The sequence below is a fragment of the Bubalus kerabau genome, chromosome 3 (assembly GCF_029407905.1).
Source record: "Bubalus kerabau isolate K-KA32 ecotype Philippines breed swamp buffalo chromosome 3, PCC_UOA_SB_1v2, whole genome shotgun sequence".
Lineage (NCBI taxonomy): Eukaryota > Metazoa > Chordata > Mammalia > Artiodactyla > Bovidae > Bubalus > Bubalus kerabau.
In genome coordinates, this window is record NC_073626.1 from 101,382,209 (window position 1) to 101,407,638 (window position 25,430).

Here is a 25,430-nt window from a genome sequence, read left to right on the forward strand (position 1 = left end):
TACTATAGGACTAGAGTAAATCTATTCTAAATGTGACAACAAATTTTATATAGATCCATAATACACACAGAATTAAATGTTTTGAATAAACTTGTGCTTTCAGGGATACGCTGTTGAAGAGTTCATGCAACAGAAGCATGTATTTGCCTCAGACTTGAGATTCCATTTGCTAGTAACCATCTGACAACTGTATTGACAAGCTCAAGAACTCCATACTCAGTTGGAAGGGAGACAGGCCTCCTCCTTTTCCTCTTTAATCTTCCTCAGGGGGAAAAAAGCTTCACAGTATTCCACAATTACTAAAGTTTACCTCAACTTTGTTCTCAGTTTAGTCTTTTCCCCAATATTCATATTTTTGGTGTTACCTAGTTTTTCCTTTTTATTATCTTTCAAATTTTGATCAGGCACTGCCTTTGTCTGGATTTTATCTTGCTTATCACTTTCCAAAAACTATTCTTTTTCAAAAATATTCTGTTGCTGCAGACCATTGATTGCCCCAGCCACCCCACCAGTCAAAATGTAGCCCAAATATCATGGATACTGATTGGGTATAGAGAAAATAATTCATTTTCAGAAATGGTTAAGAAAATATATATGGAAAAGGAAATACACAAAGAATACTTTCAACAGAGAATGACAGTACCAAAGAATACAAATAGCTAACACTGATAAGCCCAGAAAGAATATTCTCCAAAGTAAAAGTGTTTAAACATCACAGAAGGGCACACTTTCCAAATTTAGTTCCCAGGCTCAACTTGTTAGGTTATACATCTGCAGAATACCACTGTAAGCCGTCTCTGGTTTTGCTCCATACCATCAAAACATGAGTGCATGTGATACTGAATAACAAACAGAAAGTGACTGTCCCAAAATAAATCTGGCATGAGTTTTAATAATGATGAGTTCTGTCTGTTTTGAACAACACTCAGAAAGCTACTTTTATCTCCTCCTGCCAAATATAACCATGTGGAAAAAAGTCAAAGAGTGAATCTAGAGAAGGAGCACCCTACCCATTGCTTTTAAAAACTTCTTCATTTAACCAGGTGATTTTTCTGGATAGAATTTTTCTAGATAATTAGGAATGTCTCTACCTGTCCAACAACAACAAACATTTCATTGAAAAGAAACATTTTGGTGCGAATACAGAAATAAATGCTTGCCTAAATTTGCCTCCAGTCAGAATACACACTGAACATAAGAACAATGAAATACGAAGACCAATGGGACAATGTTCAAAAATAAAAATTAACCACTCAGAAAAAAAAAAAAGTTTTTTTGATTATTATTTGAGTCAACACTTTTAGGCTAGTTAATGTAAGATCAAAGACGGTAGATGATAATTACAAAATATGTTTTAGGAAAAAAAAGAACATTTTTTCTGCTTTAAAATAATTATTGAAATAAATGCATAAAGATAAGCATCTCCCCCCACAGTTGCACAGGGTTAAAATGTCTGTACATTATAGTGTATAGGTGTAATGCCAGCAGAAGCCATTTTCCTCTCCAAGAATTCCTTAATACTGTGCCAAGATCTGGCAGTACATTTCTCCAGCTCTGACTAAGCACTGAGGTCTTATTCTTGGCTGCTAAATCTGAAACTATAAAGGGTTCATGGTTCAGAGAGAAACCTGCACCACTTCTTTAGAAAAAGTATACATATCTTCTAGAATGTTCTTATTACAAACTGATAGGCAAGGGGAAAATGTATTAGTAAGGAGATACCACTTCCTGAATGGTATTATATAAGGCACATTTTATCCTTCCAGTGCTGTAACATAGCTTCAGTATTGGGACAGTATTAAATAGGGGTGATTCAGCCCAACTTTTCACAGACTGTTAAAAATCTCTACTAATTAATACTGTTGAGTGTTTTGGTGGGTTGGTGGGGTAGAGGAAGAATGTCTGAGTTTATAGTTTTTAGAAACAGTGAGGAGAGGGGGACTTTCAAGTTTATTCACCAAACTAAGTCCTTTAAAATCTTTCCAAGTAGAACTCCTGCCTAAAATGAACAGTTAACATTAATTCATAATCAAATACGCCAATTTGTATGCAATGTCCTGAGGTTCATAAAAAATAGTTATAAACTATTTCATTCATGAAATATGTTATTACTATCCTTTAATACTCAACTTGGTTAATAAGTCCTTTATTTATGGATAATTCATGGATAGGTATACAATATTGAAGGTCAAATGACCACAATTTTGTAATGGTGGAATCCAAATTCATAAGGTTGTTTAATACAGAGAACAGAGAGGAGGAGGTTAATTTTTACTGAGCCTCTTTTCTGTATCATCTATTTATGGTGGTGGATGGTTCAGTCGCGAAGTTGTGTCCAACTCTTTGCGACCGCATGTACTGTAGCCTGCCAGGCTCCTCTGTCCATGGGATTTTCCCAGGCAAGAATACTGGAGTGGGTTGCCATTTTCCTCTCCAGGGTATCTTCCTGACCCAGGAATCGAACCCAGGTCTCCTGCATCGCAGACAGATTCTTTACTGACTGAGCTACGACAGAAGCCCCATCTATTTATAGTATTGCATTTAACATCATTTTGAGTAGGAATTAATATTCCCACTTGAGGAGCTCTGGAAATTAATACACCCACTCAGGACCATTTAGGTAACTGGTAGAGCTGTTTTTAAGCTCACATCAGAATGCCCGAAGCCCTTTCTCTCTAGTCTCCTCTGCTGTGTTCACACAGTATTTGATAGTTAGAAATCCTACCTCCTAGAAAGTAATCTTGGAAACTGCAGGATATTTCTAATGCACTGTTAGCAATTCTATGACATTTAACACCCCACTGAAGATTTAAAAATGTCTTTTTAAATCATTTGCACTCATGACAAACAGTTAGCTAAAGTATCAGGTTATGGACAACTTGGAGATCTCAGTGTCTGCTCCATTCACAGCCCTGACCTATCAGTCCAGAGACTATTCAGGCAACCTGAAAACATGAGAGGTGTCCGGCTTATTCTGAATTAGTTACCTGTAATCGTGATAATTATTTTTTTTCTAGTTTTTGTTGTTCAGTTGCTCAGTCGTGACTGACTCTTTGTGACCTGTGCTGGACTGCAGCATGCCAGGCTTTCCTGTCCTTCACTATCTCCTGGAGTTTGCTGAACCTCATGTCCATTGAGTTGGTGATGCCATTATCCAACCATCTCCTCTGTCGCCCCCTTCTCCTCCTGCCCTCAATCTTTCCCAGATTTTTTCTTCTCTGCTTCCAAAAAGAATTTGAAGTGACTTGTTGAGAACAAAGATACTAACAAAAAATAAACGATAGGTTTGTGAGATATAGGGAGTGGGAGGAGATAATAAACCTGTTCTAAAATTTGAATTAACATAGATGCTATCTGGTAGGGTCTGACAGCATCTTGGATTAATTTACTCAGGTGAACATAGAAATACTAGTATGAAAAATGGAGAGGCTAAAAAGATTTTAAATGATTATGTGTAAGAAAAATTTTCTGCAAACCGTTTCTTCTGAGATACTACAGAGAGAATTACTGGGGAAAATGGTCCACATTCCATATCAGCAAGATGGAATTAATAAGATTTTACTATAATAAACAAATTGTTCATGAAGTCAGTCTCTTTCTCTCTTGACTTTATTAAAATGTTAGGCACTGCCACAGTATATGGAAGAAAACCTAATGTACTGCTTCCCCTTTTTAAAAGCAGAAGTCTGGTTATAAATGCACAAGGCTTTATGTATCTGACATTGTGAGAACTAAGAGGTTCAATGTAAATGAAATTTACATCATAATTGGTTCACAGTTTTAAACCAGTTTTAATGTAAAATATGTTTTATAGGAAATCTTTTCAGACAGATCATGCTTTGTCTTACACAGATATTAACCACAGTTTAATCTTTTCTAGATGAACCAGGATCACCAAGACATTAGGCAAAGGACATTTAGCTGAAGTCAGAGAGACCTGTTTTTGAAATTTCACCTTTTCTGGTGTTATAAATTGAGAATGGTGTTTGACTAGCTGGGCATCATTAATAAGGAAGACCTTCCTTTGTTTTGTGAACTATAGGAGAAAAAAAGGGGTTGTGAAGTAGTACTTTGCTTTTTTATGTGCAAAAGTGAGCTGTCCTGAAAAGACCAGAGACATTTTAAAATGTTAAGTGCCCTAGAGCTTTTAAGACTGATATACTTTGCTTTTTAATGACAGGTAAATATTTCATGTGTTATCATTAATATTTCATTATAAATTTTTAGTTTTTCATCTCTAAATGTATGCTTTCAATTACTTTCTCTGATTTACTAAAAGTATTTTTAGTGTATCTTTTTATCAAGATTTTGATATCAAAGTTGTAAGAATGTAAAATTACAATGTCAGCCAATGGGTGAGGGGATATTTGAATTTACATAAACAATTTTATGCTCCTGTTAGGAATTAATCTATTGTCAATAACAAGGAAAAAGGATCTGGATTTTGTGAAACACTTTTATTTTATAGTGATTGAAAACCAGCTGATTATTCAAATAAAGTAAAAAAATGTTTCTTGGACTCTTAGATAATGATTTTTTTTTTTTTTTAGGTGCATCTCCCTAAACATCAGTGAGGAGTTCAATCCCAGGAGTTTGCTAACACAGACTAAGCAGAAGATTAGGATCATGGTTTAAACTGAAATGTGTTAAAAGTACGTGCCTTTATTCTCCTAAGGACATAAAAAGATATTCAGACAAGGCTTGTAGGACAGGAAGAATGTTTCCAGGGAAGGGAAGCCATAATCTTTTTGTTAGTTAAGCTTTTTTTTTTGATAAAGTGGCACATAAAAAAAACTTGATTTTATTTGCACAGATTATAAAACAGTTCAATGTCTACATCTTGTATTTGTAGCAATTCCATTTATATAATAAAAGCCCAATTTTGCTGTTTCTAATTATTTCTTGAATAAACTGTCAAAAATATTTAAGTTTATCAACCCAAAGAATGTTTGTCTGGTCTTGGAGAGATTAGAGAGTAAAATGTTTTATGAATAGGAATATGGAATTCATTTTCTTATCAAAGGTAGAAACATTATGCTGAAAGTGTACCCTGACAAGTATATATTAGGCATGATAAGCAATGGGTTTAAGGACCTCCCGGTCATTTGGAGAAAGACAATCCTTTTATTGTGCTGGCAAAATGCTTTTGGTTTCCTTTGCCATTAAACCTAAATGCCAGCGGACGTTTGAGCAGAGTTGAAATAGCTTTATACAATATAATCTTTAAGAGATTAATATATACCTGTAAAAGGAATTTTTATTTCCTAAGGAGATGAAAAATCACATTTCTTCATCCTATGTAGGGAATGTGCATTATTTTCATCTCCTGCTCAGATATAAATTTTTCTATCTACTTTGAACATTCTGCACATTTCTTGCCTAGTGAGTCAATTCTACCAATTGTGGGGAGGGGGAAAGCTCAGAAGACCCTTACTAATTTCTTCTAAATTGAATGGTAGTTTCATGGAGAAGTTTTCATTTAATTTATGTGATCAGATTGTGTTAAGTAGAACCAGACTATGGGGTTAAACAGTTCCATATGTTTCAAAGACCCAGAACTTTTCCTGAAAGGAGACACCATTCTAAACTCAGATGTTACCTCCTGCTTCCAGAAATGGCTGCAACTCCACCCCAGTTTTAGCTTCTCCCCAGTTTTGTGTATCACACATCAGCACATGGGAGAGTTCCAATCCCCTGGCGCTTTCTGTTGCCTGGGAGGACCCCTGCCACATTGCTGGGTTCCAACAACCACCAGATTTTTCTCCCCCGATCGTTGTTACTTGCCGTCATTCTCTGTATGAATGAAGAACTAGGCACATGCAAGGAAGAAAGGCCAAGTTAACCAAATTCTGGAAATCTGGTTCCTGGGTCAGAGCCATGCTGAACCCTAGTGGGATCTACAAATGCTTTACAACTCACCACTTGACGATATGACATTTTGGTGACTACAACCATCCCCTCTTCATTTTATGCTCCAGAAGTTTGTGAGACCTCAATGAGTCATGAAGAATCCAAAGTGATGATAACAGAAAATAAGAACTGACATCTGAACAAAGGTTAGTATTTGACAATGGATAAAGATTGGTATACCTTCCCTTCCTCGGGGCTTTGTTGACAAGAACCGTGAACGTCGTCTTCTCTGACTAATTTTCCAGGCCAAGCAGTCAGTCCTTTGATTTGGCCCCAGACCAAGTCGCCAACGTTGAACGTCCTTGGCCTATAAGGGATCAATTCATTTGAAGAGGGGGAGTCTGGGTTCCTTAGGTCATCTTCACTACTAATGCTTTTAGCGTCTGAAGGGCTAGGTACACACCCGTTAATGTTTTTGGCATTAAAGTCTCCATTGTAATGGATGTAGTCTTTGACCAGAGAACTCTCCAAACTATTGGAGGAGCTCGGAGATTGCTCCTCTAGGACAAAGTCTTGCTTTGCGGTGCTCAGCAGCTCTCCAAAGCCCCGACTCTGCCGAGATCTGTTCCCGTTAATGTGTGCGCATCTTTCCACAGTGTTCTCTAGTCTCTCCTTAAAACTCATCATAGTTCTTTTGTAGTTATTATACCTGAAATTCTCCTCCAAAATCTTATCCCCTTGACAGTTTCTTGGTGGCAACAGTATTGGGTGCTGTTCCCCAGGCAGAAATGGCAGTGTAGAGACATTGTTGGGCCTTTCGTGACAAGGACTATTGTGGATGTGGCCTGGATGATCTAAAAATTCCTCACACTTCCACCTGTTTCGCTCCCCTCCAGGGCTTTGCTCCCCATCCCACTGTTTTTTAGATGTGTGGCAACCTGCTGACTTGAAATATTCAAAGCCATCTCCTTCGCTGGAGTTCTTCCCGTGGTCCAGACTGCTGGGCAGCCGAGCCCCTCTCGCACTCCTCAGCCGCCCATCATGATCCACGCTGCCCATGTTTCGTCCGTGAATGACCGCACTGACAGCACTGGGGAGACTTAATGGGTCACCGATGGAAGCAGTGAAGGCACTCATGGCACTCAGAGCTGGAATGGGGCTGATCTGAGTTGTACTGTTGACAGCAGTGGTGATGACAACCGGCATCCCTTTGCTGGCTGCATCCACGACTGCTTTGTAAATAGCATCTACAGAAGCATCGCCTTGGCCCCCCATGATGAGGCCATCCTTCACCTGCTGACCTAGAGATGGGTCAATCCTCGATTGCAACTCACAAGAGGTGTCTTGGAAAGGTGGAAGTGTAGTGTTTGGATTTTCGGGAAGTGCTGTGAGCCCCGGCTGAGTGCTTATTCTTTTGTTTAGGAGAGCTGCATCTTCCTGCATTCTCACCTTAAAGAAATAGACAGGAAGTAGTGAGACAGAGAGAGAGAGAAAAAAATTCAAGTCCTTAAAGAGAAAGACTGTCATGTTAAGATTTACCAGAAGACCAATGACTATAACAAGGAAGGCCATATAAAGAGAGAATAAGACTCAAAAATGAAATCAGAAGTCACTCTGTATAGAAAGACATGTCTTGATTATACTCGGGTACTGTTTCTTTGATTGGAATCATATAACAGAATTAAAAAAAAATCATATTACTAAACATTCTGTAGAAAAATTACAGTTGAGGTGGTTGGACACAAAAGGTTTCCAGGCGATGATTTCATGTTTTTAGTGTCATTACAGGTTTTCAACTTGGAATTCAAAGAGAGAAACAAGTCTGTCACCAGTATTGCTCACATTAAAAAGGGAAACAGGTTTTAAAAATGATCTCTAACTCATTGATATTTCTACTGAATTAAGTGAAATAGAAAACAAAATATATATATACACCCCTTTCTTAACAAAGAAACTATTTCTGTTGAGTTGTGCTCAGTCCTGTCTGCCTCTTTGTAACTCCACAGACTGTATCCTGCCAGGCTCCTCTGTCTATGGGATTTTCCAGGCAAGAATACTAGACTTGGTTACCACTTCCTACTCCAGAGGATCTTTCTGACCCAGGGATTGAACCCATGACCCTTGCATTTCCTGCACTGACAGGAGGATTCTTTACCACTAGTACCACCTGGGAAGTCCCCAAACTATTTCTGAGATGACACTGAATTTTTGAAATCTTTAGGTAGGGTAGTAACACCAGCTCTTCAACTGTACTGGGTAACTGCCTGAGGGACATTCCCACGCTGCCAACAGTGACAACAGTGACCTCGGAGGTGATGCTTCATTGGGAAGAGGTGATGGGAGGAAATGGCCAGTGAAGAGTATCAATGCTCATCATGGGAATGATGAGTGCACTTTGAAAAAGTCCACAGGTTATTCTAGTTTCACCAACCCCAGCTAAGAATTGCTCTCCAGAACCTTGATACTTTGGATTTCCCGTCCCCCCACCCCCTGCTTCACTGACCCACGATCACTCACTTCCTGTCTTTACATCTTTTCCTGCTAAACCAGAACCTGGGATTCATCAGCAACATAACTACCTTCCTGCCATTCTCCCCTTATCTATACCTACCAGATAAAAATCCCAATCTTGGGTCAATTTAGCTCCCTGCCTTCTGTATCTGTATGCACAGTGAGGATGCTGAGTATCTATCCATAGGAACTTATGGCTTCCAATCTCAGCTGGGGGTTTGTATTCCCATCAATCCTATGATCCTCTGGTTAGGTATCACTCTCTGTCACAACTATTCAGATTTTATCCACTTCCTCAAGCCAGCTGCTATGCTATTTACCACATTACTCTTAGTATTTGACCCTACTTAACAGAGATAATCAAGTTTATAGGTTAGGAATTCTCATTATTCTTATACTCGGCTACTCCCTGCCTTCTGGCAGCACACAGTTCCCTGCACAGTGTCCCTGATCCTGTCCCGCTTCGCAGTGTAAGAGGTGCTCCCTCTGCTGCGTAAGTCCTCTGTTTATGCTCTGGATACCAAGCCTTTCCTCAGGGATCTTGCCTTATCTGTTAACCCCTTCTCTTCTTTATGTTCAATCTCTTCTACTTTTTTCTTTGTCTCTTTTCTTTAGCATTCAACTATATGCATGGCTTCCATATTTTATCAATAAAAGTTTGCATTCAACCTATGCCTATCTTGGGGCACTATTTTATTTCTGTTATGTTCTTTGTAGTTAGGTTTTAAAAAGTTTTAAAAAGAGTAATCCAAACTCTAATTTATTTTTCATTCTTCCATCCATTGCAATCTGGCTCCTGCTCCCACAACTCCGCAAAAACTGCATTCAAGCTACTGTTGTTCTAACTGCTAAATCTAATGGATTCCCTTCAGGCTTTGCCTACTTATTTACTCATTCTCATGGTTGAGAGTTTATTCTTCCCTTCTAAATTATTTTATTATGAGTATTTTTTCATTGTCCAAAAGAGAAAAGCTTTCTTCATCCCTTTCCCACCCAAATCTATACTTTTGTATCCCACTCTGATTCCGTTTCTTTCTCAAAAGTGATCAGTGTTCGAATACATCCTCATAGACTTGTTTTTAATACCTTAAGTGTGCAGCTGTACATCTAGTTTCCCTTCTTTCTTTCACACCTTCCTTTCCCCTTGCCTCATTTCTTTTTTTCATATAAGTGGTATTATATTTTAGTACTGTTCTATAATACAACAGTGTTGGAGTGGTGTAATCTTGTGGATCTTTCTATATCAGATTATATAAACCTACCTAATCTTCGAAACTACTAGATAGATGAAAATAGCAAAACATACTCAATATTTAACTATTTTCCTACTGATGGTTGCTTAAGTGGTTTCTAATTTTTGACACCACAAATCAAATTGCAACAAAACATTCTAGATTGTACCTTGATTTCTCCAAAATATCAAAGTTGAACTTGTGGGTCAAAGGACACACACATATATAGACACACATATATGTGTGTATATGTGTGTGTGTGTGTAAAATTGATAAACTATCAATCACCCTCTAAAAGGACTATGTCAGCATACAATCAGACCAACAATATATCTGAAAGAATCCAGTTCCCCACTCCTCTGTTAGCAAAGGATATAACTATCTGATGGACATAGTAATGTTGTAATTTGTATAATTCTGATTATTCATGTTTATTACTAATTATTATTTAATTTTCTGAAATGTCTGTTCATTTCTATTGCTCACTTTTCTAATTGATTCTTTTTTCTTCCTAATTTGTAGGAGCTTTTAAAATATGAATGGCAATTAGTTGCTATTATTATGCATGTATTAAGTTGGCCAAAAGTTCGTTTGGATGTGGCCAATGAACAAACTTTCTGGCCAACCCAGTAAATTCTGCCAGGTTGCCACCTGTCTTCAACTTTGTTTAGAATATCTTTAAACAGATTTAAAGTTTTATGTATTCAACTCTGTCACCTCTTTTCTTTTTGACTCCTTGGTTTTGTGCCTTGCTGAAAGAGCCTTTTCTACCCTAAGATTATTTTAAAATCTTCTATATTTTCTTCATGTATTTATTTAATGTTCCTCTTTCCATCCAGCTCCTTAATCTATCAGGAATTTGTTTTTAGAACTAAAAGAAGACCAAGTGGCTGAAGCCAGGGAGAGAGTGGTGTGAACTGGTGCTGGAGAGTGAGGCAGGGTAAACACCTTAAGGATGTGGATTTTAATCATGAGAGCAATGTTGTTGTTTAGCTGCTAAGTTGTATCCAACTCTTTTTGCGACCCCATGGAATATAGCCCACCAGGCTCCTCTGTCCCTGGGATTTCCTGCAAGAATACAGAAGTGGGTTGTCATTTCCTTTTCCAGGGTATCTTGTTGACCCAGGAATGGAACCCCAGTCTCCTGCATTGGTAGGTGGATTCTTTACCACTGAGTCACCTGGGAAGCCCTGGGAGCAATGGGAAACCACAAGAGTTTAAGAGGGTTAACATGATCAGCTTTTAATAACAACTTCTAAAGGACCACTGAGATGCTTCAGACAAAATAAAATGCTTCAAACAAAAACACTGAAACTTTAACAACATTCATTACTGAGGAATAATAGTAAGTAGAGGTGAAAAGGTACATAATCACCTTCTTTTGTCTGTTTCTCCCAATTTAGCAAAACAAGTAGTAAACATTGTTTTCTACTAAAGTAACCCAGGAAAGGAGAGTACCTGGAAGTTCTGAAACAGACAAGCCATGGGGTTATTGTTAGCTGGGCAAGGAATTGTGGACTGTCCTTGAAATGCCTGGAGATTCTGGTACCCCTGAAGAAGTTGCTGCTGCTGCTGATTTGGAGGAAACATCTGACTGTTGTTTAACAGCGACTGTAGATGAGTCAGTTGATGGTTATTCAAAGTACTGTTTATTGAGGGCATGTCACCTATAGTATGAAAAATATAAAATATAAGTCAATGTGATTCTTTGGAGGTCCTATGCCTATCTTTCTTGAGGATTTCTAAAAAAAACTAAACTAGACTTACATGGTAACTCTTTTCTCTTTTTCTCCTCAAAGTCTTACTAAGTGGTAAGAAAGACTAATTTTCTTATTTATCTTTCATAATTAGTGTCTTGATTTCATATCATGGAGAGACTAGTTAGTTTTTGGTCTATCCATTAGCCAATCCTTATATATTGATCTTCAGTGTCATAGAATTCCTTGAAGCCATTTTTAACAAAAATCACAATTAGCAATCACAATTAAAGGTTAAAATTAGCCGTAAATGCTTTAGCAATCATAAGATAGTTAAAAGACGTGGGCCTGACCAGGCCTGTTTACAAAACTTAGTTCTCAAGCCATAATAATAACTACCACCAAATCAAATTAAATTTGGTTTAGAAATATGTATTAATATGTATTTTGTCTGTTTTAATATACATTTTGTTTTTACATAAAATATGTATTCGGTATTTTGGTTACCTAAAATTAAAATTGTAAAGAAAGCTAGTAATACAGAAAAATTCACTGTCATAGTCATAAAGAATAAATGTTATATAATCAGATAGGATGCTGCTCCTGCTGCTGCTAAGTCACGTCAGCTGTGTCTGACTCTGTGCGACCCAATGCAGCCCACCAGGCTTCGATAGTTAATACCAAAGTTACATTCGAACTTCAAAATTAACTTGTTTTGAAATTACATTGACCTTATTTTGAGGATAATGTCATAGAAATTATCCTATGACTTGAAGTCTGCAGCGCTTTTTAGGTTCTTTACACTAATTTGATTGCCAAATAGGACTAATTAAACTATTTTATAAAGGTGCTTATGAAAACTAGAAATATATTATTTTTTTAGCTACTGAAGATGCCCTTGACAATATCATGTACATTTGCCTATGTTTCCAGACTTTATGGGCACCATCTCTATACTACAATTACCGGCATCAAACAGCTGAATATACTTGACAAGATTTTATAAATTTTTTGAGATAAGATAATCTACATAAAGGATTTTGTTTTTAAGCCACAAAGTTCTAAAGAATAATACTGTTTGAGAAAAGCGAGCAGTAGCTATTTGTTTCCTTGAACTTGGGCAAGCATTAACTTTGAATGTTTTTATGTCTTATTTCTTATTTTGCTGGATAAGCATTTAGTTTCATTAATTTAGGGATCACCTGGAAAAGCACTTCCTCAAACTGTTTTCATCCACAGTGCAGCTGCTCATACTAACCCTGTGATGCCACATCAACTAAAATTCAAATACATGTTATTTTTAAGGTGTACCTGTGCTTTAATTATTTGAAAAGTAAGACACTACTTGGCTTAAGAGAATGATGAGTAGGTTAGGTTTAGGTGGCATCAGAATCAGGAGAGAAGGCAGATTAAAATGACATTTAGTATTTCTAGAATAGGGGAAAAGGAAAAAGTCATTTTCATGTTTGTATAACTATGGTCGTATGTGGGTGTTATTATATTTAGTTCTTCCTTAAGCAAGCTGTGACATAACAAAAACATTTTTAAAAAGTGTGACAAAATGGAGGTTTTTTTTTTAAAGGAGAAAATAGAATTAGAAAAACGTTTCTTTTGTAAAAATTTGTGAAAAAATTTAACTTACCAAGCAGACCTGTCCCCAGTAGAGGGTTAAGTAGCTGTGGCACCACAGAGTTACTGTTGAGTTTAGCTGGACCAGGTGTATTCCCAGCATTATTAGATATATTCAGCAATGTTTCTGCCATTGACACCACTGCTGTCCCACCAAGTGTTGAGACAGTCAGTGCTGCCACTGCTGATGATGTAGTGGTTGTGGTAGTGGTTGCCTGGGAAGAAGTTGCTATGGAAACCTCTGGATGATTAGCGGTGTTGGCCGATGCCGAGTTCAGGACACCTCCCAACAGCTGGGGATTCAAGGCCATTAATCCTGAGGCCCCAGTGACAGCTGGGAGGAAGAGGGGGTTAAAAGTAGTGTCACTGCCTGCAAAGCTTGGTAAAGGGTTCCCCAGGGGGTTGGTTAAAAGGGTCTCAGCTCGGCTGTTCTCTGACTGATTGCTTGGCAAATGGTCTGGTGGGGCTGTCATCTGTGTTAATGAGGGTAAGGGGGTATTTTGCTGTTGCAAAAGATCTGAGATGGCCAGATTGAAAGATGGCAGGGGAAGCATGGCAGCTGCGTGGGCTTGGTTCTGAAGCAGGGCTGCTAAGAGTTGAAAGTGAACAGGCTGCAATACCTGCCCATCCATGTCACCGGAGAGAAAAGCTAAAGCAGCGTTTACATTCGGGTTGAGAAAACCTAAAGGGTGGAGGTTGATCTCAGACTTGCCTTCTCCTGCTGAAGGCTGGAGGATATTTAATAGATTCTGGTTTAGGAGATGCTGTTGATTCACTGGCAAAGAGATAGGTAGAGAACTGAGGAGGCTGGGGTTCAAGGGGTGTGGAAGATGGTTGTTTGAAGTGCTGTTGGATGGAAAATGAAGTGCGTGCTCCTGGCCAACAAAAGGAAAATCACTCCCAATGGGCAGCTGACTCTGCAGTGGGTTTCCAGCTGCGGTGGTGACTATGACGCCGTCTTGAAGAACAGATGTTGTCTTTGTGATGGCAGGGTGGTTGATGCCAGCTATGGCTATGGAGGAGGATGGTCCTGAACCGCCTGAAAGAAAGGGGAAAAAACCCATTTATTAATTACGGAGGTTAAGGAAGACTTCTCTATAAAAATACATTGAGATATATTTCGATGAATATATTACATGCCATCTTTATAGAGGCTAACCAGATTAATTGTAATTAGAGATGATCTGACACGTTAATGAAACAAGTTCAACTTCATACCTCTTAATCTACTTTGAATGTAAATATGCTGGAGAAGTTTAGCACTTTAAGAAATAGCTGTTCTGTCAAATATCTTGTTTTTCACAGCTGGACAAAGTGAAAATGGGGGAAGCTGTGTTGTAGTCCATTCATTTGGTTAGAAAAAAGTAACAAGGCTTCATTTTTCAAAATATATTTTTACATTAAAAAAAAAGTTTTTGGTCTTTATTTATATTACTAGTATTTTAAGGGAAAAAAACAAATAGAATATGCATGAGAATATAAAACAGATAATAAAAAGTACCTATGTAGATATATTAATATTTTAGTGTATAGTTTTCTGGGCTTTTCCACCTGTATGTATGTATTACATATGCAGACACACACACACATATATATGTTACATATATTTTTAACAAAAACAGAATCATATTGTTTTGTAACTTTTATCAATACATTGTTACTATTCTTTCATGTTAACTATAGATCTATTTGACTAGTATCCATGTATGGATATACCATAATTTATTCAATCCACAGTTGTGGATATTTTGATAGTTTACAATCTTTTACTATTTTAACACTATGATAAACATTCTTATTTACTCATCTTTGCTAATATGCTCAATTGTTTTCTAAGGAAAAATTCTTAAAAGTAGATTTCCAGGGATAAAAGGTTTACATATATTTTAAAGTTCTGGATACACATTGTCAGACTGCCCTCCAGTGTAGCCGATCAATATGCATTCCATTTATATTTCTATAAACAATGTCGGTAGTGCTCATTTTTCTCACCAACACTGTGTTTATCATTATGTTTAAATCTTTGTCATTCTAATAGCATAAAGATACTTTATACTCATGATTCCTTAACCAGTCTTCATCCAAAGGTATTCTTAATTGTGAAAATCTTATGTATGCTAAAGATGAAAATTCAAGGAATTTAATAATAAAATTAGAGTTGTGTATCATAATTGTTTTAGTTGTTACCAATCCAAGCTGCACAAAACAAACAAGCCAACAAACCAACCAATGTCTGGGCCCTAACCAAGATCAGTACAGAACTCATCTCTTGGGGTACAGCCTGGGCAGTAGTATTCTTTGAAATCACCCCTGGTGATCCAGATGTACAAGGTGGGTGTGGGGAGGGTGAGAATCACATTCTGTTGAAAAGGAACCTACAAGCATCTTTTGGAAAATGTCTTACCCTAAAGAAATGCATTGTTTTATAATAATATATACATTTAGCAAATATTAGTTATTATAAGCACATACATTTATTAAAGTATTAGACATGTATATGTTATAATGAACAATACAGTGTTACTGAAAATCTAAAATAATTCAAACATTTTACTGCTGTGCTATGCCATCACAACAAACTTTATATATGACTATGTTACCACTGAGGCCTTGTCCAAATACACAGAAATGTTTCCATAGTTGTAATAGAAGTACAAATACAATGATATATTTTTCTTATTTTCTCCTACCAGAATAACACAAGGGTTTTTCCTTTTTGATATATAGACTCTATATGGATACTTTTAACCATGTAGCATGTGGACTGATCATATTTATTGAACTACCTGATAAAGTTTGGCATTCATATTTTGATTTTTTCATTATTATATATAACATGGGAATGGACATCTTCCTGTATGTGCAAGTTTCCTACCTTTGAAATTTTCTAAGGAAATTCACTGGCATGATCGTTGTGAGCATCAAAGACAGGTAAGTGAAAGGCTTGCAACATGTAAAAGTATACAAATAAAAGGAGCTATCATTGTCATCATTATTGACATTAGTAGCTAAAGTTAGTTGTGATGATGTCGTAACAGTAGGAAGTATAAAATCAGCATATCCAACACATATATCTCTATAGCATGACTTTGCAAGTTTTCTAGCTGCTGTGGTCTACTTTATTTATTTATTTTTTTAAAGCTCTCACTGTTGCATTTAAAGGAGATAAGATGCTGAGGTAGGCATAGGGTACACAAATCTTTAAATATTAATTCAGATCAGTGATAAAAAACAGTAACACCTTAAACATTTCAGTGCTCCTTAAATCTTGCTGCCATTTCCATAAATAGGTACTTTGCTTTATTTGCATTTGGAAACCATTTTTTTGAACAAGCTAATAAAAACTCTTATTTACTAGTAATCAGTATCTATGGCTTTTCCCCCTATCTGCTAAATAATAATGACATATTTAAATGTACAGATATCATTTCTCTAATCACAGTCAAGAGTACATTTCTGAAATAGTCTAGTGTGTATACAAGGCTTTGTAGATGAAGGATTTCCTTATAGGTTATTACTCTTTTATCTTTATTTTGTGAAACAGAAACATCCATTTTGAGGATTTATGAAAGTAGTCATTTGGGGACATTATTCTACAAGTTCTCCATCTAAATATTCTTGAGAAATTACAATAAAGAAAATATGGTTATTCTGGGTATATTTTTGCATTGCAAACAAGAAGGTGGTGAGTATCACAAGCTTCTTAAGGGTAATATGTGGATCAAGGCATATTTTTTATTTTCCCTAGTTTTTAACACACCCAATTTAACAATCAAGTATACTCTGCTGAACAAAAGGATAAAAATGATGATATAGACAAACAACAATAACACAACACCCTGCCTATTCTTTCAGAAAGCAGAATTTAGACAATGTGATAAACACACAGTGATAAACACACAGATCTACCTGTCTCAAATAAACATTTATTGAGAGCTTATTATGAACCAGGAAATTTTAAAGCTCTTTTCATAAAGTTAGTATAACTACAAGGCAATATGCTAGGAACTATAGCAGGTATATGACAAGGGGACAATCGTAAAACTGAAGGTGTTAGGAAAAACTAAGCAAGTGGTAACCTTTGATCTGGGATTTGAGAGTGGAAAAGGAGAGACAATGGGCTTCTAAGTGGAAGCAAAATAATTTTAAAAATAGACAGGGAGGTAATAAAGTATACGGAGGGTAATAAGAATCCTATGTATCCTCAAAACAAAGAAATATGACTGAAAATATTGTACGCTGATTTTCTACCCACCCCAGCCCTCCCAACCCTGGTTAAACCTGCTGCCGTCTTAGACAAGCAGTGAAGGTATTTAAAGTCATCTTTCTAAATTTCCCTCTGTATTTCCAAGATCCAAGAGTCTCTAACACATGGTTGGCATTCAAAAAATGTTGGTTGAATCAATCTATTAAGACTGTAAAACATGCATTCAACTTCTAGAAATCAGATCACTTGCTCTCTGTGTGTGGCAAGTGTGTATGTGGAGGAGAGAATACCACCCATTTGTAGAGAAAGTGAAAACTGACTTGTATCGTGTATTTTAACTCTTGTATTGTGAAAACTGACTCTTTATCTCCTGGTCCAGTGCCAGGAGATAAAGGCTGCTGAAAAGGAGATGGTTGGAAGATGTCAAGTTACTTTAGAAGACTCCCAGGTATGCTGGAGAGTTAAAATAATCTTACAGAGGAAGAGGTCCATCCCAAAGTACTCTGAATTCTTATAGTCACTCATTATTGCTTGGGGTCACTGAAAGAGGATCCCGTCAATTTTTATAGCTGGAAGGAAAACTGGAAATTGCTTATTTTTGAACCACTTAATCCTGAATAGGCATTCTCTGGTGAACTTACTACTTATCTCTGCATAAAAAACTATCATCTGTTGAAGCATATGGGGAAAAATGTTTTCTCAAAGCTGATTTTTTTTGGTGGGAGCAGCTGTTTTGTGCTTAATCTAATGAAGGAGATAGTTTTTTTTTTTTTTTTTTTTTTTTTTTTTTTAAAAAGCAAACTATTCACTGAACATTTAGCAGTTAAATAACTAAAAGGCAGCTGGGAGCCTGGAACAAGTTAGCAAGCTGGAGAAGTCCTTTAATTGGAAAGAATTTTTATTTCACACCAGCCAGCGGCACCACAAACGGGCATAACTTCTTTTTCTCATTGTTTGCTGTTACTTTTAAAGAAGTAAGAAATTAAGACTGGAAAGCTACCCAAACAAACATCCCTGGTGTGAGATCATATTCCTAGACACCCAATCAGAGATTAAGATAGTCCAGTACAATTAGGAAACAACAGTGGGAGTTCTTCCTGTGGGGCAGATTTTCAGATGTAAACTGTATTCTTCACACACACACATATAATTTATAATGTGTGTGTCTGCGTATGAGTGTATATAAAGAAATAGCATCAGTAATTTCTTTTTAGGATTTTTTAAAGGATATTTTTCCTATTACTAAATTTCATTCTTGAGATGTTTCATCTCATTTTTTAAAAATTGCTTTTCAAAAAAAAAGTACTGTTTACCTCTTTAGATTTTTTTTTCTATTGTCACTAATACTCTGAGAAAAGTCATTGTTCACATTAGGCTAAACTCTTTCATAGTTGGCCCTTAAATATTAATACTGTTGCACATTTCTTTGTATGTGCACAGAGAGGGCATAAGGCTCATTTCAATTGACCAAGAGGTGTTTCAAAAATATCATTATAATGGGAATTTGCTGTATGACTCAGGGAACTCCAACTGGGTCTCTGTGACAACCTAGAGGGGTGGGAACGGGTGGGAGGTGGGAGGGAGGTTCAAGAGGGATGGGACCTATGTACCTATGGCTGACTCATGTTGATGTATGGCAGAAACCAACACAATATCGTAAAGCAATTATCTTTCAATTAAAAATAATTTAAAAATGCCATAACACCAGTTCGGCCTACAGTCCCAATTTTGATAAATATAACTTCATGCTATAAAACTTTTTCTAAATTGATAAGCCCAAATACTGATTTTTTAGCCACAAAATTCAAGAACCTAAGAAATAAATCATATAGAAGGTACTCCTTCACTATCTGACCTTTATCACTTGCTTTGGCAAGTGTATTTCAATTGCAAACAGGATCAATGATAATCCTTAAAAAGGAATGCTTCTAGAGACAGAAGAAAATATCATGCCCTAGTGAGTCTAGTAAATATACTTTTCAATCCCATGAAAATAGAAAAAAATTCTATTTAAAGGATTGATTTAAAAAATTGAAAGATAACTTTTATGAGCAGTCTAGATCTTCCATTAGTTTCCCAAGCCTTAGTAATGACATGGTAACATGTATTTACAAAGATATACCAGTCTCTGTCTTGTACCTTGGATGTTGATATAAACGCCCAGCATTCCTTTACCAGAAGTAGGCAGGAAGCCCTAGGAACTAGTGTCTATTTGATCTTCACCGAAAACCAAAACTACTTAGGAGAAAGAGTGGGGAGGGACTGGTGGCAGTATCTTAGAAAATACTCTCTGCAGTCAATAGGGCCAACCTCTTAGGGAAGAGGTAAGACCAGTGGAAGGAAGGAATGTAGCCTGTACCTTGGAGTATGAGGTCAGAGTGATGATGACTGGATCAAGGAGGCCATTCTTATGGGGTCAGACAAAATTGTGTGTTTTATTACTGATCATTTCTGCTTCCTTTATTAACACATAGGATTACTCTAAAAGCTGTTGAAATGAAAAAAAAAAAGCTTGAGATTTTTCAGTTTCTCAAGTAACAATGGTTTTTTGTTTTACAAATGCTTTTTATCACATTTTTCTTAATAGTTATTGTAAGGAAACAAATGCTGAGAGAAGAGGTTAATTCTCTTGGTTGGTAGGATTTCTGTTCCCTCTGTATGCTAGAATAACAGTTAATATGCTCCAACTGTCAATATTCGAATTGGGAGTTTACCCCATTTTGTTTAATGAGCAGAGCAAGTAGTTTCTAGGTTATTAACAGTTAACTTTGTGTCCTTCCACTGTATACTATTTTATCTTCAGTGCTAAGCAGTGCTGAGCACATACTAGATGCTCGATACTGACTTAACTACCTCATGAATATTTTAAGACAATGTTTAGAGCTATTTAAAGGCTGTAAAATCAATTTCATATACCCTCTATCAGTATATTTTTATAAATGAAATAGTAAAGAAAAAAAAGTACAATGCATAGCCATGATATTATTTTGTGGAAACTGATTCTGTTAACTTATACATGTGAATGCTGGGGCATGCTCTGTTAGTGGGTGATGAAATAATTTCAGTGGATCATGACTGTCATAAAAATATGAGATAGGATAAGATAGGATGAGATAGAATGGCAGAGTGCATCACATGGAGGATTTTTTCAGGAAATTTTTGTTGTACATTAAAAACTTCTCTTTGGTGAAATGGAATCCAAGTTAATTCTTGTTAGAAAGAAATTAGATGTAAAAAAAAAAGTTTGAAAAACACTGCTTTAGGATCAGGCCTCTCAGTTGCTCAGCTCTGTGGGGATGATCTATGGAGCTGTGTTTCAGGAGGCATACTTATCAGACTCTAGTGTGGCAGGTATCCCTGTGGAGTTACACAGTCCAGGAGCCCTGCTCTAGGGCATCTGTGATAAATACTACTCTCTCCTATACCTGTACCCATGGGTCTTGGAGAGAGATTCTGAATTTCCCTGGATTAGCTCCTACCCCTGGAGTACCTTGGCAACTCCTGCAGACTTCTGTCTAGTTCCATTCTAAATTTGTAAAATGGTGAGTTGTTACTTTGACTTTGCCAGAAGTATAATTCTTAGAAAATAACTTTTACTCTACTCTTTCCTTCATTAGCATTAATGTTGTTTGATAGAAGTTCCTAGAAGGTAGAAGTTTATGATTGGATTTATTTAGTACTACATGCACATGGAAATGAAATGTTTTGATGACACTGTAGGAATTATGTTTCAGCATTATTTTTAATGAGTCGGATCTTGGTAGAGTTAACTTTACTGCCTAGAATTTGGGTACTTTTAGAGGCTACTTCAATATTTTTAGGCCACTTGACTTTAGTAAATAAAGCTTAGGCATCTCCTTGAGATCTTAAGGATTTATAGTGGTTTTATAAGTGAGCTTAGTGTATTGCAATAGAATAAAATTCTCCCAATTTGCACACTGGGACAATTTATTTCTTGAAAGGTACAAAATAGACCATTGAATCAGCAAACATATCACACCACTATGAGTTCTCACTTTTGATTACATAGACTCGATGTCTAAAATCAAACATATTTTAATTCCTTTTTTTGTACACAAGGAAACATTAAACCTGGATTATGTAAACAAAGCAAGTGGTGTAACCCTGATATTAGGAAACCTTCTTAAACAGCAAGACATTGTCTGTTGTAAAAATATCTTACAGCAAAGAAGAAATGGCTCATTTTGCAAAAATTTATCTAAAAGAATAGACATAGATTTTTATCACATAATCAAGAATTTAATATAGTTTTGGTATTTGATTAAAAAACAAGAGCAAAGGGCAACTTTCAACCTAGAAGTCTGTGCATCAATCAGATGAGGAATCTAGGCATTTAAAAACTTGGGTGGAAATACTTTCCATAGCAACTATTGTTAATTCAGTCACAGCCTTAAAGCAATCTTTGCCTTTTTTCACTCTGTATGTCTACATTAGACAAGAGGCTTACTTCCCTTCAAACGTCCCATATCCTGAGAGAGCTAACATGTACAATAATCCATACTGGAGTATTTTTATCCCATAACCTTTTTGCAACTATAACCTCAAATGAAGGGAATGACAGTTTCCCTTTCTTTACTGGGATGTTCTAAGAATAAATAAATACAGAGAACAAAAAGCCAAGCTTATATATGAAGTATCCTTTTGTGGTCTCTAAGTTTCTTATACCTACCAGTTCAGAGGCTGCACTGAGTTTCAATCAAATGTATTTTGTGCTGAAAAAACACTTTCTTTTCCAGAGTTAAAAAATATATATATAAATATTCATAAGCATATACTTATTCACAGGTTTATTTATATTCTTGTTAGTCGATGTATATCTTTAAGAGTTAAGGCAAAGAAATGAATTATTTACTCTTTTGGTACAAACTCATACTCTGCCCCTTCACAGGACTTTATTTTCATGTGTTTAGAAGAGCTGATTAAATGTTTATTACCAAAAAATGAGAATATAAAAGGCATTTTAAAGTGAAAAAGTTGTATTTAATGACTTTATCATTTGGAGGAAGGCAAGCTTCAGTTATTAAGTTGGTTAGAACAGTCTAAATCTTTTTGCTTCTTTGAAAACTGTGAAAACCCACAGGGCCATGAAAGGCTGGGTCCTCTGCAAAGGCCCCAGTTACTGGCATGTGTGTTTTTGTTCTGTGGTAAACAGGTGGGCAGCGGTCAGAGGCCTGAGGAGGCATGGCCCCGATGAAATCTGCCGGTCAGGGCACTTGATTTCGAATTCTTCCCTAAACCAAACAACAGGACACATGCTGGAACCACTTAAATGTTGAAATTCAACTAACTTCATAAACTGAAAATTGCTTTAAATATATATACGACTGATGGATTTCATAACATACCTGTATTCAGCAGTTTGAATGTTTGGACTGAGACTGAGGAACTGATTGGGTTTGGTTGCCAGATCCACCAGAACTTTGTTTTACAACTTGAGGAATGTTACCAAGTATCCTACTGGTCGTTTTCTAAATCTGTTACATGGAAATATTAAACTTCACTTGTAATTTCATAGCCAAAATGTTAATAGAAACCTGTAAACTTTGCAATGCAAAGTGTTAAGAGAGCTTTAGTGGAAAGGTAATTTCAAAATGCCGAATAGAATTAATAAAACCTGATTTCTAAGCATTTTGTATCTTTTATCTGATTTTTTTTTTTACCATCTTTGCCTTCAATTCTCATATCTGAGTTATAATACATTTTAAATATGGACTGGTATTCACATATAGGCCTAGAACATGAATATTTGGATTGTTTATAATAAAAACCTCTCTATAAAAGAAGTTCTTGAAAATAAACAACCTATCAAGTTAAATGTTTTCAGAGTGATTTCTGGTCTTCAATGAAGTCTTTTTTTTTTTTTTTTTTTTCAATGAAGTCTTAATGTAACATTTTTGAGCTGCTGCTTAGGAGAGTGGAAAAAAGGCACTGGGGTGAGCAGGAGGTATTTGAGTTCTGTTCAGGCTCCAGGACCACAAGGAAGACTTGGGCCCTGTCACCTGTAGGTGTCTCTCACCCTCACTCTGCTATCAAAACTGGAGTGACAGGGCTGGCATGGGCACAGCTGTCTCCTACAAAGGCCTACTGACACATCACCCACTAGGAAACCCATTTTTATCTGAGTGAGGCAATACAAAATCATTTACATAAAGGTTAGCAAATGTAATTCACAAATGAGGGGGTAGTTCTTCTGATGTTGTGGACATTTTATCTGCATTGACACAAACATCTTAGTTATTGTATACTAGGATATCAGAGTCCGGAGAGAGAAGGCAAAATAAGTGACTTTGGTCTAAAAGTGCATCAAAAGTTTACAAACATGGTTTCTAACATGCACTGATGTGCTTCAATTCACTTTCTTTTGGATATTTTTAAAGATTTGAAAAGGAAAACAGTATTTTTGACAACTAGATGCTTCCAATGAAGAACTTATGCAGCTGGGAGGAAAATGGATTTTAGGATCAGATGACCCTGAATTCAAATCCTTATTCAATTATGTATGACTTTGGATACTCAAGTTCTCTGAGGCTCAATTTACCCATCTGTAAAATGAGAACAAGAACACCTTATACTTTGGAAGACTGCACAAATTAGAAATAATACAGGTAAGCAACCTAGTACATCACAGGTACTCAAGGATAACTAAAAGCAACATTTTAAGAATAAAGTGTGTTTTCTTCTAATGTCTTCCTAGTATGCTAGGAACACTTAGCAAATCTTGAAGGGAGAGTTATGTCTGTCATCAGCTGTCTCACTGTAAATGCCCACCTCTGGTGTTTATTTGATGGATGCTAAGCAATTATCACGACAGTACATTCAGCTGACACAGTTCACTGTGTATCTAAAAAAAATGATATTAGAGACCTCTTCAATAAATCAGCTCATCAAAAGAGCTACATTAGTAAATCTACCCATTTTTATTACCAGCTGCACATCAGATCTATGTTCATTAATTAGTATTTAATTTTATTAAGTTTAATACTTAAAAAAATTCTAACTGACCTAGATTTTTATCAAGCATATGTTTTCTGTTGTCTGACACATGATTGGTCACATCCACATCATTATTAGACATTTATTCTCATCCCTTTTGGCTATTTATATGCTAACACTTTCCTTATATTAATAAATTTTCAACATATGTGTTTCAACAAACCCAGCACTGGCAATCCAGATCTGATGTTTTACAGAGAGGCATGGAACAAGAAAATATATGTCTAAGACTATATAAAATAAGTCTAAACTTGACAATCAGAAGAAACAAGAACATAAATAAATGTCGGTTTTTTCCATTACAGATAAATTAAAATACATCATTAATAAAATACGTACACTTTGCAATATGAACTCAGACCTGAAACAAAGTAAGTTGAGGTAAGGGGTATCAAAATTTAAAAATATAATACAATGAGACAAACAATGTCTCATCCAAATGATTGAAGGTATGCTTAATAAATATAGTGTATTTTTAAATAGTTACTGACTTTATGTAACTTTAATCTGCTAAATGCATAAGATTAAATTTTCATTTATTTGAGATTATCTAAAAAGAAATACGAGTCACTGAGAAGCTGGAAGCCCCTTTGGAATAAGTATCCTGTTAAACACATAAAAAATAGCTTCATGAGTTTTCTTAGACTATCAAGAAGGCACTAATCATTTCAATTATCTTTTTCACCTTATATTCTTTTTAACACAAGAGGTCAATGAACAGTTCTTCATTAAATACTGACATCAAACATAACACATAACAGAAGTTGTAGAGAATGGCAGGTATAAGTAGTGACACCAGGAAGGAAAACACTTGATTTTACTATCAACAACAATGACATGTAGGTCATAATGCCTTTCTAGCATGGTGGTCTAACAGTCTATATATAACCACACAATAGCTTACTATTAAAAGCCTCAGCAGTTTTCTCACTTCCAGTAGCAATTTGGTTTTAAAAGCCCACTGTTTTCATATCTGAGTAATACTTCCACCTTGTCATTTCCCACCAATCTCTCAAATCATTATTGTTGGATTCTGGGTATTTCTAATATTCTTATGGTCAAATTTTCAGATGTCTCCATGAATTTATCTCTGTAGTGCTTCTTTAAATTTTTTTTTATAGCAATTTCTGAGGACTCTACTGAACAAAATACAGTTCTTTCTACTGTGTCTACTTTCACATAAATCTGTCTCCATTAATAGCAGATAATGAGATACAATATTGTCAATGGTAAAAATAATGGTTTAGTTCTACAAGAAAACTGCAAAATAATTTCAAGATCAAAAATTCT

At 36.1% G+C, this 25,430-nt stretch overlaps 1 protein-coding gene and 1 long non-coding RNA gene across 2 annotated transcripts in view; one reads left to right on the forward strand and one right to left on the reverse strand.

The window, feature by feature from the left end:
* MBD5 (methyl-CpG binding domain protein 5) overlaps positions 1-25,430 on the reverse strand; it is a 149,848-nt gene that overhangs the window by 18,454 nt on the left and 105,964 nt on the right. The window contains exons 7-9 of the mRNA XM_055572651.1: positions 12,933-13,958; positions 11,052-11,260; positions 6,091-7,299 (exon numbers count right to left, since the gene is read on the reverse strand). Of these exons, the coding sequence (XP_055428626.1) occupies positions 6,091-7,299; positions 11,052-11,260; positions 12,933-13,958 (2,444 nt within the window). The remainder of the gene's footprint in view (positions 1-6,090; positions 7,300-11,051; positions 11,261-12,932; positions 13,959-25,430) is intronic.
* The window catches only part of LOC129646453 (uncharacterized), a 29,463-nt gene continuing 14,841 nt past the window's right edge, over positions 10,809-25,430 (forward strand). The window contains exon 1 of the long non-coding RNA XR_008711928.1: positions 10,809-10,938. This is a non-coding gene — a long non-coding RNA (uncharacterized LOC129646453). The remainder of the gene's footprint in view (positions 10,939-25,430) is intronic.